This window comes from Bidens hawaiensis, unplaced genomic scaffold, assembly GCF_021521415.1.
Source record: "Bidens hawaiensis isolate Kalapana, Puna unplaced genomic scaffold, B.hawaiensis_p1.1 tig00005510_1, whole genome shotgun sequence".
NCBI lineage: Eukaryota > Viridiplantae > Streptophyta > Magnoliopsida > Asterales > Asteraceae > Bidens > Bidens hawaiensis.
This window is the reverse complement of record NW_027491355.1, coordinates 627,145-642,115: the sequence shown is the minus strand read 5'-3', so window position 1 is coordinate 642,115 and position 14,971 is coordinate 627,145. Positions and strand designations below refer to the sequence as shown.

Below are 14,971 nucleotides of genomic sequence, written 5' to 3'. Positions count from 1 at the left end.
CAAATGCATACGAGAAGAAGATGAATCTCTGCCAAACTTCATCACTCGCTTCAACTCAAAGAAGCTAAGTTTGGGCAATATCAGCGAAGATCTTGTTCGCGCTGCCTTCATCCAGGGCGCGCATGACCCAGAGCTCATCCGCACCCTAACGGGTAAAGATGGCATGCCATCCACATGGGATGCCATCATGACAGCAGCAAAACGCTATGCGGAAACGGAGAAGCAACTGGGTAAAGATCTCCCCCAGAGCACAAACCTCTACACTCAGAAGACGAGAGAAGACAACGTCCTCACCGCCCGATTAAATAAAAAGCGGAAGCTAGGCATTTGGCAGTCAAGGGTAAACTTTGACACCTCATCCGGCTTGCAACATCGATTGGGCGGAAGGGATAATGTACATCCGCACCGGAACTCCAGATGGACGCCACTCACCAAGAGCGTCACTGAGATATTCGCTACTGAAGAGCTCCCGTGGCCAAAGCCTCCAATAATCCGACATCGTCATGATGCTGATCGGAGCAAATACTGTGACTTTCACAAGACAAAAGGCCACAACACTGAAGAATGCATAGACGTAAAAGACATGGTCGAAGCATTTGTCAGAGATGGGACGCTCGCGCACCTCGTGGCGCAATAAAGGCTGAGCAGGCGGGTGCGTGTAGAACCTCAGCTGGGGAAAACACGAATAAAAGTTCCAGCTTCAATGTCGAGACTACATGCTGCGTAAAGAACGAGATCCCGAACCAGGTGCGTATCGGCTCGATGGCACTCCCATCCCAACATGGAACTCATTTACACAATTTGCATGTAAATCAATTCCAATTTGTAAAGAAAAGGCCAAGAGCCACTTCTAATGGAAATGATTCTCTTTAGAACATCGAAGCTGATGATTTTACTTTTCTGAACACTAATATGCCGGCTTTCACCGCATAATTACGTGAAGTCGTTGCGTGGGAAGGCGGTCCTACCCGCACAAACCCAATAACAGGACAAAACCTTCACGCAGGTCAGTTGAAGGAGAAGTTCAGCACCCAAAAATGAAAGTGCAAGTGACGGTACTACCCGCACAATCACGAAAGAGGAAGCAAAACTTCACACCTATTATCAACCACGTTCAAAGGTTAACTTATCCTCAAAAGATGAGGAAAACCTACACGCAGGTCAGATAAGGGTAAAGTTTTGCCATCCTACTAAGTGCAAGTGACGGTACTACCCGCACAATCACGAAAGAGGAAGCAAAACTTCACACCTATTATCAACCACGTTCAAAGGTTAACTTATCCTCAAAAGATGAGGAAAACCTACACGCAGGTCAGATAAGGGTAAAGTTTTGCCATCCTACTAAGTGCAAGTGACGGTACTACCCGCACAATCACGAAAGAGGAAGCAAAACTTCACACCTATTATCAACCACGTTCAAAGGTTAACTTATCCTCAAAAGATGAGGAAAACCTACACGCAGGTCAGATAAGGGTAAAGTTTTGCCATCCTACTAAGTGCAAGTGACGGTACTACCCGCACAATCACGAAAGAGGAGGCAAAACTTCACACCTATTATCAACCACGTTCAAAGGTTAACTTATCCTCAAAAGATGAGGAAAACCTACACGCAGGTCAGATAAGGGTAAAGTTTTGCCATCCTACTAAGTGCAAGTGACGATACTACCCGCACAATCACGAAAGAGGAAGCAAAACTTCACCTATTATCAACCACGTTCAAAGGTTAACTTATCCTCAAAAGATGAGGAAAACCTACACGCAGGTCAGATGAAGGTTAAAGTTTAGCCATCCTACTAAGTGCAAGTGACGGTTCTACCCGCACAATCACGAAAGAGGAAGCAAAACTTTAACCCATTATCAACCACGTTCAACAGGTTAACTTATTCTACACTTGGAAAATTGCTAATTTAAACTAAGTATGCAAGTCATAAGTTTATAAAGCAAGAAACCCAAAGAAGGAAATAACAATCTTATACGCAAAAAGATTAATATTTCACAAACGAATTATTACAAGAATGGCTGGGTAACTACCCGCCTACGAAAAGAAAATAAATACATCTGTACAAGACTATCCTAGCAATGGGAAGGGATCTTCAGGATCAGGCTTCAGGGCCACTTCCACTTGGACCAGCGCCGTCAGTAGAGCGTGGCTGTTCAAGGTAAGCCTTAAGGATAGGTAGCCCATCATCAGCAGCAGCAATTTCATTCACCTTCTCCACCACCGGATGCGGGAAGGCGGCGTATTGATTTACTGCTTGGTCATATATGGCTTCGGTATCTACATTGTACAAAGGGAAGTTGGATGGCGGGACGCCTTTCTCAACAAACCCTAGACCAAGCAGGAAACCGACCCGTTCCCCATCCTCGTGAGAAGCGTTGACATCATCGTAAGATGTCTCTGAGAAGACCCGATGCACAACCTACATAAGAAAATATACAAGTGTCAACACCCTAATTACAAAGATAAGCGTGAAGACATGAAGATAGACATACCTGAGACAACGCTTCTCGAAGAAGCCATTCCTTGGCAACCAGAGCTTCTTTAAGGGCGGCTTGAGCTTGGGTGCAGGCGCGTTCGGCTTCGCTTTTGTTAAGGTTGGCAAGTAGCACTTCCTTTGCGGCAGCCTCTTCGACGCCCTTAAGCTTCCGCTCGGTATGGTCAAGCACGCCCCTCTGGTCCAAGATCTCCTGGAGCTTCTTGGCATCTTCCATCGCCAAGGCATCATGCGCACGTTGGAGAGCCTCTAATTTGGCCTTGAGCTCCTCGTTCTCCACGCGTAAAGGCTCAGCAACGGCTTCAGCCTTGGTGGCCCTCTCGGTTGCGTTCCTCGCAGTCTCCTTAGCCAGCCGAAGCTGTTCATTAACAGCTTGGGCAGCCTTGGAGCGGGCCTCGTGTCGCGCTTGAACCTCAACCTCGAGGGCCTTGAAGGCCTTCTCCTTCTCCGCAGCAGCTGCGGCCAACTTTTGGTTCTCCTCCCAAAGAGCCCGCGCTTGAGATACTTCCTTGGCGCGAGCTGCTTTCAACTTGTCGTTTTCACGACAAACCAGCTCGACGCGCGGCTGCATCCGGGCTTGGAGAACCCGAAGCTCATTGGTTAGCCTACCCTCCTGGTAGCTAGCCATGGCCTCCCCCAACGCACCATGGGGAGCAGCGTGGCGAGCCCATTCCACGCACTCCACAGGGGTACGAAGGGTTGTTCCTCGGCGTATGTTACATCGCGGAACATACACTTCATTGGAATCCGACACTGCAAAAAACAAAAAAGCAGTTAGGAAAAGATGATAAAAAATAAAAGTGAAAAAGGGCCAAAGGAACCCTACGCACCTGTAGGGTCTATAACAGGCCGATAGCCGCCGAACCCATCACCTGAACCCAAAGGAAACCCATCCAAAAGGTCAAGCAGATGGGAAGGTGGCAAAGATTGGCGAGTACTCCCATGCGTACCTGATGGGCCGGCCGTCGGTGCCGGTGGCGGGGGCATGGTGGCAGCCGCCGCAGTCGCTGCCGCAGAATCCGCGGCAAAAGTAACCGCCGGCTCTGTGAAGGATGCTGTAAAAATCGCACTCACAGCCGGCGGTGACGTCATCTCGGCTGGAACAGTCGGCTCAGAATGAGCAACTGAACCAGCGGAAGCAGGCGCAGACGCCTGGGTCGACGCCTCAGGTAGGCTGACCAAGCCTACCGTCATTGGCGGAGAGGCAGTACTCGGCCCCTCACCCTGGAATGCGCCAACATCCACACCTGCGTAAAGAAGAAAAGTGTTAAAAGACTTGGAAGATTAAACTACGAAGATAAAAGCCAAGAGTTGTACTTACGGGTTTTCTTGAGCTTGAACGTACGGACGGGCGGGGACGAACCCGATGGAGCCGGTCTCTTGATGCCGGTCACCGTCGTCGTCATTGGTTCTCCGGAGGTAACAGTCGTAGCCTCCGGAACAGTGGTCTTCTCACCACCGGGGTTCCCCGCCACCTCTTCACTATCTGACTCAGTGTCAGATAGGAGCACTGGATCGGCTGGGGAGGCCGCCTTCTCCTTCCCTTTCCCGCCGGCAGCCCTTTTCTTCCGCACTAACGGAGGACCATCTGCGGATTCCTCAGAAGAAGACAGCATGTAAGGAATCCCAGCAGCGGGTACAGCACTGAGGGGTGGAGGAGAGAATAACGCCTTACCTGGCCGCCGGTGGCTCAGGATCTCGTGGCCCAGCGGATAGACCTCCACAAACCGATCCGCTGTTTGCTCCAGGATGGGCAACTCGTTCTCGTCAAGAGCACGAGTACCCACCCGCACAGGATCGTCAGCTTCCCGCGGGTACAGGAGCGACTCCAAATTGTTCCCCTCTGAAAGAAAAGAAACAGTTAGAAGACAAACTCATATCAGCAAGAAAGACAAGACATACCATAAGGAGTAGAGTTCAAACCGTATTCGAGAAGGATGGGAACCTGAGACGCCTCCTTCCATACCCGGCTCATCCCCAGCATCACCATCCCGGACTCCGCAAACCGGTAAACCGGAGATTGGACCCGGGATATCTTCGCAAACCATTCCGCCTCCTAGTAGTTGGTGGCGTGGTGGCTCGGAATGGCTTGGCCATTTTTAAACTTCATGGCAATGGGGACGGCGCGGGCAGAAATGTAGAACTCCCGCTTCCACGATCGGAGACTGCGCTCGGTCGCGCAACTCTTCAAACCCTTGATCCGGGTTGTCAGGGTGTACCACCCCTGGATGCACCTCCAAGTATAGAAGGTCATCAGGCGGTCCACATAGGGCTCAACACCCAAAATCCGGCACACCCACTCGAAGTGGCGAATCTTCGCGATCGCCATTGGGTGCAGCTCGGTCAGATGAACACCGTGCCTTTCGAGGACACGGTAAACAAACTTTGTCAATGGGAACCTAAGGTTCCCATAAACAAAGAATGCAGCATATACCCCGATCTTGCCACTGGGGGCATCGTACACGGTCTGATGGGGTTCAGGAAACTCAGGCTCGAGAGGATCGAGCATGAACTTCCTAACAACATACCGGTAATGATCGCCGGGCAGAGCACACTGGCACTCGCCAGCAGTACTCTTATCATCGACTACAGCTTCAGTATCATGTGAAGACATATTGCAGAGGAAGAAGAAACGATTTCGGAGGAATGCTCAACTGAATAAGAGAGTATTCACCAGAAATCGCCTTAGAGATGAAAGAGAAGAAGTGAAGATGTGAATTACAAATGACCCTCTCCCCCTTTATATAGTGATCGCAATTAATGCGGTGAATTTAATGCGAAGGAGAGAGAAATTGAAGGTGCAATGAAACCGTGACATGTGGCACCGAGCAAGCTGGCAACAGCTGTTGACAGGACGCGTACCATTATTTTCGCGGCCACGCGCCCGAAAAATCGCGCCCACGCGCCTGAAAAAGCGTCTGGAATGACCATGTACTGTCACGTCACCATAACTTCCTGCACGATCTGACACAGTCAGAAGAAACCGTCGCACGACGTTTCAGAGTTTTGGACTGTTCTTATCTTTCCACCAACTCTTCGAATTTCAAAATTCAAAATTCAAAAAGATCAAAAAGTAGGCGGGAAAATACCCCTTACCTTGGCAAACAAGTAACCGTAAGATGGCTGCGGGTACAGTGTTAAGGCAAAACCCTTCACATACCTAGCACCCGCAGGGAATTGAAGCCAAGAAAACCTTGGCGAACAAGTAACCGTAAGACGAATGCGGGTACAGTGTTAAGGCAAAACCCTTCACATACCTAGCACCCGCAGGGAATTGAAGCCAAGAAAACCTTGGCGAACAAGTAACCGTAAGACGGATGCGGGTACAGTGTTAAGGCAAAACCCTTCACATACCTAGCACCCGCAGGGAATTGAAGCCAAGTACCTCGGCAACCAAGTAACTATAAGACAGGTGCGGGTACAGTGTTAAGGCAAAACCCTTCACATACCTAGCACCCGCAGGGAATTGACGCCAGGAATACCTTGGAAGTAAAGTAACCGTAAGACGAGCGCAGGTAGTGTTAAGGCAAAACCCTTCACATACCTAGCGCTCCGCTGGGAATTGAAACCAAGAAGGATCTTCTGGGCAATGCTTGCGGAAACGGATATAACATCCCCGCATAGCGGGAACGTCGAGAACTACGTTGTTTGAAGCTCCAGGATGGAATTGGTAGTCTTAACATAATTGATCACTATGTTCAAAACTACCAAAACCTCATGGAGAATCCACGCAAGTGGGACTCAACGCTCCTGACTTGCGAGGAGGTTACAGCCTACCCGCATCATACCCAAAGACCAAGCAGAAAACTCGGGCATTTCTGCAAGTGACAAGGACTTCCGCGGGAGGAATTCCCATGGAAAACCTTAAAAAACCCTTTTCAAAACCCTCTGCTTAAGTCCAAAAGTTCACCTCAATTTATTAAACACTCATAAGAACATTGGACTGGGGGGACTTGAAGAGGTAGGTCCCAGCAAAGCCCAGTTGGACCCGCAAGACTCACCTAGAAGAGGGACGTCTGCGCAGAAACCAACTGGATCCGCAGGACCAACCATGCTCAGAGACGTGACGTCCTTACGCGCAGTACGCAAGCTGGTCCCGCAGGAAATGCCTCCTGATGGTGAAGGACTCCGCCTGTTCCCGCAGCCTCGGATACAAGCCATCAGGGAAGGCCACCCGCGCAGCAAAGCTACACGCACAAGGCACTTAGCTCTCAGTGTCACCTGAAGGAATGAGCAAAGCCGGGAACAATCCCGCACAAGGGCGGGAGGGGGAATACTCCCGCCCAAATAAGCCAGTCCGTACGATACAGGAAGATCTTCTGTACTGTACCTGACGAGGTATGGGAAAAAGATCTGACTAAAGATACGACAGCTTATGGACAACAGTATGGCGAGCAGCATGCTCCTACACTGTATGTCACTATTAGCCGCTGCCTACTCACCAACTATTGTCATACCACGTGCGTAGCCGGCAGTTGGTAGAAAAGGAATAGTATACAGCAGGCCTGGTCGCTATCAGCCGCTACCTACCCACCAACTACCAGCAGGGCACGTGCGTAGGCTACTGTTGGTGGAACAGGAACACTGTTGCAGCCGGCCATACCTCCTTGGAAACCTACCTTCGGCTATAAATACCACAAATGGTATGACCATCTCATCCTATCATATCTTATCACATTATCATCATATCATACCTGATATCTGCTCTAGCAATCTCTTAATATACTTTTATATTTAAAGAGCAATCTAGTCTGATTCTCACGCCGGAGGGTGGTCACAAGGAGGAACCCCCCCCCCCCTTCTCAGTGACGAGCTCACGGTGTCTGTTTTGCAGGTTATCAGAAGAACCATCTTCCAAGGGTCTAACCCCTCGTGGGAAACATCTATCTAACCCCCAGGTTACCAGTAATCTGTCCGGGGTCCGGTTAGTGTTTCTTCAGTATGTGATTTTGAACAAAGGTTAGAAAGGTGATGAGTGTATTGTAAAAATCTGACTTGAGTTTTAATGTGTAAAACCAAGTAAAGCAGGAGAAATCAACCACAAATATGACATAATACATGTATCCATTTCAAAGGTAGCATTGGTACGGGACCCAAAGATCACAATGAATTAAATCCAGCACATGTTCGAATCGTTAATATTTTCAACAATAGGTAAACGATGTGCCTTAGAAAGTTCACACGAAGAACATAGACCCGGTTTGGGTAATAAAGATCTAACAAAAACTTGATCAAGTTTATTTAAAATGGAAATAACATCAAACGAGACATGGTCTAAACGGCTATGCCATTTGTCAAAAGAATCGCGGTGAATCGTTGACTGTCTCTAAAATAGTGTCAATCTTTTGTTAAAACACAAATATATATATATATATATATATATATATATATATATATATGTATATATATATATATATATATATATATATATATGTATATATATATATATATAGTTAAGCATCACATTGGTTCTGTCCCCTGAGGAGAATCCACTAACGTACACACACAAGTCCACATTTCTTTGGAAGATTTGCCCATTGGAGATATAGTTTGAGACTTACGCATTGTATGCATGCTACTTGTCAATAATGTATGGATCCAGACACATGTGCATTTAGTTTGGGTGCTTTTATTTGTTATCTTGTGTTATAACGTTTTAGGGATTCACTATCCCGTATAAACGTTTTCATACTCTTTAAGACAAAGAATAAATCGGTTTGTTTACGAGTGAAAAGGTTTAACGTATTCACCTTTCAAATTAGTTTCGGTGAACTTAATAATCTCTGTTTTCTTATGCTAGACCTATCATTTATAGGTACGCATAAGTATCTTGATATATATATTGATCTAGCTACATACCCTCGTTGGTCTGGTTTATAGCTAGTTTCAAACCTTTTATAAAACATTAATTTGTTTTATGTTTTAAAACTACTTTTGAAAATCTTATTTCTGTTATTGAAAAGACGCTTCTTCATATTTAAGAATCTTTATCAGTATACGTTGTTCCTTTTCTGAAATAGACGTTTCTTTCTGATGAAGAAACTTCTATGTTTGTCAAAACCCTTGTATAAAACAATGTACCATTTTTTGTATAGGTTTGACTATACTCGAGACTAGGTTCAGCTAGATTAACATATTCACTAAAGCATTAGCTTACATCGTTAGCTCAAATAAGCTTAACGACTATATATGAGTAAATGCCTATAACTTTCTACGCTCGACTAGAACCGTCACACATTTCAGCTACTTATAAACAAAGTAACGCTTGAGAAGGGGCTCGGGTTTTGTGAGAGTTGAAAGAGATTTTAAGTGTTGGATGAACTAAAATGAACTAAGAATACTTTACGATTAAGTTAAAACAATCATGAGTTGTCAAATTATTAAGAAGTGTCACTAGAATTTGACATGTCCTTTTAATTCCCCCAATCTTTTTTACAGTTTTTCCATGTATACCTATGACTAAACTTATTAAATTATGAGGTGTTAAAAATATTTTGAAAGGTGACAGAGAGCTTGGCATGTGTCATCTCATCCCTACCATTAATTTAGAGCTTAATATGTGTGCTTCACATGTTTGTAGAAGAATATATATTTTTTTAGTAATTATCATTCCATAATATATATTATACAAATGTTTATTATTTATCCATCTAAAACATTTAGAAGAAGATATAATAAATTGTAATCGTTTGTAAAATTTCTCATAACTTTGAACGATCATTTTTCCTTCTGATCGACATTTAAGTGAAATGTCTTGTATTTAAATCCCGGAATGACCATGTTTATATGTATGTGACATTCGTCAATTTGGTATTTGTTATCGGACCCGTTTTGTAATTCGGATCTTCATTATTAATAAAAGTTAGTTATCCGCGTTCATTTATGGTGTGTGTTTGTGTTGTTTGGATGTTACTAACTCAATCGCAAGTGACATTTTATCAGTGGCTATTATAACCCGTCGCTAGATTACAAATGTGTCGTCTCAGAAGGATTTTACATAGACATTTAAGGAATATTCAAATAAAATGAGCCATATTAGGTTTCTTTCTCCTATAAATGATTATTTTATGAAATTTCTCTAAGTAAAAATGATCAAACAAACATATATTGTTGGGTTAAGCTAAACGTATCACATTTTCTACTTGTTATACCCCACCTCTATAATTTTAATTCCTTTGATAATTTTTTAACATATTAATCCCTCTAGCCATTTTTTTCCATTTTATAGTCTCCTTTAAAATATTAAATCAAAAACTTTAATGTTTCTGATTTATTTAAAAATATAAAAATGTTTTTGAAACTAAATAAAAAAATTAATTAAAAAAAATTAAAAATACTTTCTCTAGAAAGTTTAAAAATCATTTTGATTATATTTATCTAGCTAGTTTCTTCATTTCTTTAATAATGATAAATATTCCCATAATAATAATAAAATAATTAAAACAATTTGAATTTTTTTTCTTTTTAAGTTTAATTATATGAGATTAATGGTACTTAAGAATGAAAGCAAACTTGTTGATCAAATCATATGTTATTTAATTTTTATTTATTTGTTAAAAACTAATACGGCTATATATGTTAATGTAAACTATTCCTATAATAATTTAAAAAAACATTGTATTCGAAAATCAAAAGAAAAAAAACGGTATAAAGAAGAAAAAATGTTTACTGTTTGTTTAAAAAAAAATTATGTATAATACACACACAAACACACACACACACACACATATAAATATATATATATATATATATAGGTGGGTTATAATAAAAAGAAATAGTTTTCAAGGAATAGTAAAAATAAATCTAAACTATTGGATCTATGATCTAATGATTGTGATTGGTAGTTTTTAAAATACCAAATAGTTTCCTAGATCTAAGGATTTATGCTACATAGTTTCCTAACTCTAAATATTGTGTCATTCTTACTCTTCTTATAAAACTATGTATTTTTATTTTAACCCTTTTCATATATATATATATATATAAAAACGAAACCTCAATACATTCTGTCAAACTACTATATTGCTTAATTTGTAAATGGAGTCTTCTCATGTATTTGACCCGAATTCACGTGTATAGTTCTCACCAACCCCAGATAGCCCTTAAACGAGTTATAACATCTCATTAAATTAAAAATTAATATCACCAAATATTTGATATAAAAACGCTATAAAATAGGGATATACTAAAATTAGTATCTGATTTTTTTTAAATATATTTTTTATAATTAAAAAACAATTTTATAGTAAACAAATAAGCATGTTATGAAATCATAAGTATATTATTAACTTTTTTGCAATAAATTAAATTAAAATCCAAAAAAAATATATAAATATTATAAACAAATAATGTGAAACAACCCCGTAATACGGGGGATAAAAACTAATATATATATATGTGTGTTTGTGTGTGTGTATAGGGATTAGTTCATGCGAGAAGTAATATTCCAGCGAGAAGTGAATCTCATCCATTGATTTTGTTTGATCAATGATCATTACTCAAAATGACACTCTTGAAATTTTAGTTTCACTATTTTATTAAACATTAATACCAGAAGGCTATATTAATAATTTTGTGCACCATCATTAAAAATAAAACGTGCTGTTCATAACTAGTCATTTATGTCTTCAATTAAATTCACAATTAAGTATCTCTTTCAAAAATCATTTAGTATTTTTGATGTATTATTATTTTGGAGGTTTACAAAGTTTCATTCAATATAAGGTACGATTAATATCTTATTATTTGCAAGAGTACCGTGGCAAAAGCGGTAAAACATCTATCCCTATGAAGTGTATGTGTGTGCATACACACATAGATACGTATGTACCTACATCCCTACGTACGTACACACATACATACGTAGGTACGTACCTATCTATGTCCCTACGTGGGGACATACCTACGTGCCTATGTGCGTACGTCCCTACGTGCCTACGTATGTACATGCCTATCTACATATGTACATTCATAAAGTATATGGTGTACGCATGAATTTCATATGTTGTGTACTACGGGTTCTATTTTTTATTTATTATTATTGTTTTTGTTAATGTGTAAATTTTTTGTTTTGTGTATGTTATGTTTGATACATGAGACAAACAAAGAACATAATCCATAACCTATATCAAATTAATTTTGATTGTGTATTCTCAATTCAACCGATTGAATCAAATTCTCACATCATACATATACACATTAATAAATAAAATTTTTTTTACAAAAACTAAGTTAATATAAATTAGTATGTAACTTCCCATGAATTATTACATGTCATATAAAACAAATCATAATTACTAGTATACCCCTATCTATATATAAACTAAAAATTAAAAAAACTTTTTTTACTGGTCCAATTGATTTCTCGCAATTCTCAAAATAAGAAACTCTTCTGAAATGAACCAAATCTTTATATATATATATACATATATATGTATATATAGGTATTGGATCATTTCAGAAATTTTTTTACAGCGAGAAGTGAATGTGTAACTCCATTAATCCTAATTTCACTCTCTTTCTTATGTGTAGGTGCGTTTTGTAGATGCATTTGTATGTGTGTAGGTACGTATGTTTGTATATGTGTACGTATGTTTGTATATGTGTATGTATGTTTGTATGTGTGTAGGTACATAGGTTTGAATGTGTAATTAAGACATAAATACAACCAACCTACATATATGTATGTAACATCATATGAAAGGGGGTGAAATTAGGGATTAATGGAGTTATACATTCACTTCTTGCACTTTTCGCTGTAATATCACTTCTCGCAAGATCCATCCCTGTGTGTATATACATATATATATATGGTCGAGATATTGTACAATAATGCCTTAACGAACGATATGTACGCGAGACTCTCAAAGACAAAAAAACAAAGGCAAAACCTAAAACTATCAACCAAAAACCTAAAACGTTCAACGAAAACCTAAAAAGCTCAAAAACGATTTTTATGAATAAAAAGTAAAAAATTGATCGATTAACGATTCAAAAATGTTTTTTCGGTGAACCAATGATTAATTGGATATGTATTGATGATTCCGAGATGTTGGGATGTGATTTCGTGAAAAATAGGGATTCGTGTACCTATTGTACGATAAGCTATTATTGTATTGGATCTTTTCCATATATATATATGTGAGGGTTATCCTAAAAATAAGTAGTTTTCTAGGAAGACTAGGAACAAATCATAGCCATTTATTCATGTTAATCAATGGTTGAGAAAAATTACCAATAACCGACATAGTTTTTTAGAATTACTCTTTTATCGTTATAACCGACATAGTTTATTAGAATTGTTCTTTCACCATCATTTGTAATGCCAAATGTCAAAAATTTGTTGGTTCTTACCATTTCTAGGAAACTCCTTATTCTTATTTGAACTATTAGATCATGTTAATCAATGGTTGAGAAAAATTACCAATAACCGACATAGTTTTCTAGAATTACTCTTTTATCGTTATAACCGACATAGTTTCCTATAATTGTTCTTTCACCATCATTTGTAATGCCAAATGTCAAAAATTTGTTGGTTCTTACCATTTCTAGGAAACTCCTTATTCTTATTTGAATCATTTTCTATATATATATATATGTATATATAGGGAAGAGATATTTTGAGAACTTGATGAGTTTTAAGAACTCAATTTTGGACCACACATTTAATTAAATGATATGAAATATGTGGCTGAGATTAAATGTAATTAAAAAATGAATGGGAGAGAGAATAAATATTTTGAGATTACACAAATTTAAATGTTAGTTATACATGTGTAAAAAGTCGAGTCGGTGTGTAAAAAAATACTGTAATTTTTTGTACATTACTTGCACTTACGTATTACACATGTGTAAAAAAAATTATTAAAGCGGTTCTTAAAAAAATCAATCATATATATATATATATTAACTTTCTTTAAAAAGGTAGTAAATAAAACCGCTTTTTAACTAATGATAATAATTAAAATATAACAAAGTTACAAAAAAATAAACAAAAAGTTTTCTGCAGCTATTTTATATAATTTACTATAAAACGATTACAATAAAGTGGCAGGCAAACGGGCAACAAGTTGCATCGCAACCCCCTTTTGAATAGCAAAGCCAATCCTGAAGAAAGGGGTACGTTTAGTAAAGAGTATGTTTAATAGTACCCATATTATTTTGAAAAAATAAAACCAACATTATTAAACTTAAGCATTAGGCATAAATGCTAAGATAATGATCTAAATCTTTAAAAGTAAAAGGCATAAAGAATCTTTATGGCTGAATATAACAAGTGAAAGTAAACGAACATAAAAAAAACCCCTAAAGTTTATGAACATAAGTGAGCGAACACGATTTCCGTTCATCTTCATTCATTTAACTAATCAAACGAAATTCGTTGTTCAAATTCGTTCATTTATTAAATGAACGAACAAGGGTACACAAACTTTCTATTGAACGGTTTGCTTAGGTTTATTTACAACCCTAAGCCTAATGATACATCATAAAAATTGAATGATTCACATTAAAGCTCAGAATATTACCCGGAAGCCTCGTGTCCTAATATCCGAGGATACACTCGTTGAGATTCATTCTGTATGCAAGTAGTTTGTTAATTGAATTAGATAAAGATGATCACATATACATACCCATAAAGTATAGAACGAACGGCATATGCATATATAAACTCAAACCTGTCCGAGCCAAGCACTAAGATCTGTATGGCAAATCGAAGTAAAAAGGATTTTGATCCGGACTTCCAATTTCTGAGGGGGTTGAACTCGAATTTGCTGTAGGGAGAAAGGTTGCCCCGGACCCCATGCCACAGCAGCTTCAAATTAATATCATGCATACATAATATGATCATTTAGATTAATACTTGTCAAGAGGGGCGAAGCTTGACTCAGAATATGGGGGACCCGAAAGTTACAAACCATGTTTCCATCTAAAGATTTCTAAACGGAAGCGTTTAAATTTACACTACTGAGAAAAAAATGGGTCCCCAGATCCGATAGAAGCTTCGCCTTTGCTTGTCAATATGTTATATAATATCATTCAATCATATAGTTAAATGAACTAAACAAACCTGTGCATGTAATTTCACTTGCATAATGATCATTAGCTCCTTCTATGGCATCCATTTTGCTGAGTTTGAATGTTGTTAGTTGGTGGTAGGAAACGCAATGTTTAAATATGATATTTGCATTTGTTTCTAGAAGATCGTAGGGTAGCGACTAGCGTGAGCTAGGGGGAAGCATTCAATAAATTTATTTATTTTTTTGGAGTGGCGACTTTTTGTTTTGGCCACCAAACATTTTAAATTGGAGATCTCCATTGTCCTATTATGAGTAGGCTATATTGTCTTAATTAACCGGGCTCACGCTAGCTTCAGAGTTTGGTTTAAAAGTTGTTATGACGTCACAAGAGCAAAACTCTTTGGCGTAACACACGGTGGGACGAAAACCCGGGTAGACTCGAGATTCGAACTAACAACC

General features: G+C 39.5%; 1 protein-coding gene across 1 annotated transcript in view; it reads right to left on the bottom strand.

The window, feature by feature from the left end:
* The window catches only part of LOC143630021 (alcohol dehydrogenase-like 4), a 33,097-nt gene extending 18,366 nt beyond the window's left edge, over positions 1 to 14,731 (bottom strand). The window contains exons 1-3 of the mRNA XM_077099136.1: positions 14,563 to 14,731; positions 14,171 to 14,307; positions 14,021 to 14,070 (exon numbers count right to left, since the gene is read on the bottom strand). Of these exons, the coding sequence (XP_076955251.1) occupies positions 14,021 to 14,070; positions 14,171 to 14,307; positions 14,563 to 14,617 (242 nt within the window). The 5' untranslated portion in view covers positions 14,618 to 14,731. The remainder of the gene's footprint in view (positions 1 to 14,020; positions 14,071 to 14,170; positions 14,308 to 14,562) is intronic.
* Positions 14,732 to 14,971: the final 240 nt, after the last annotated feature.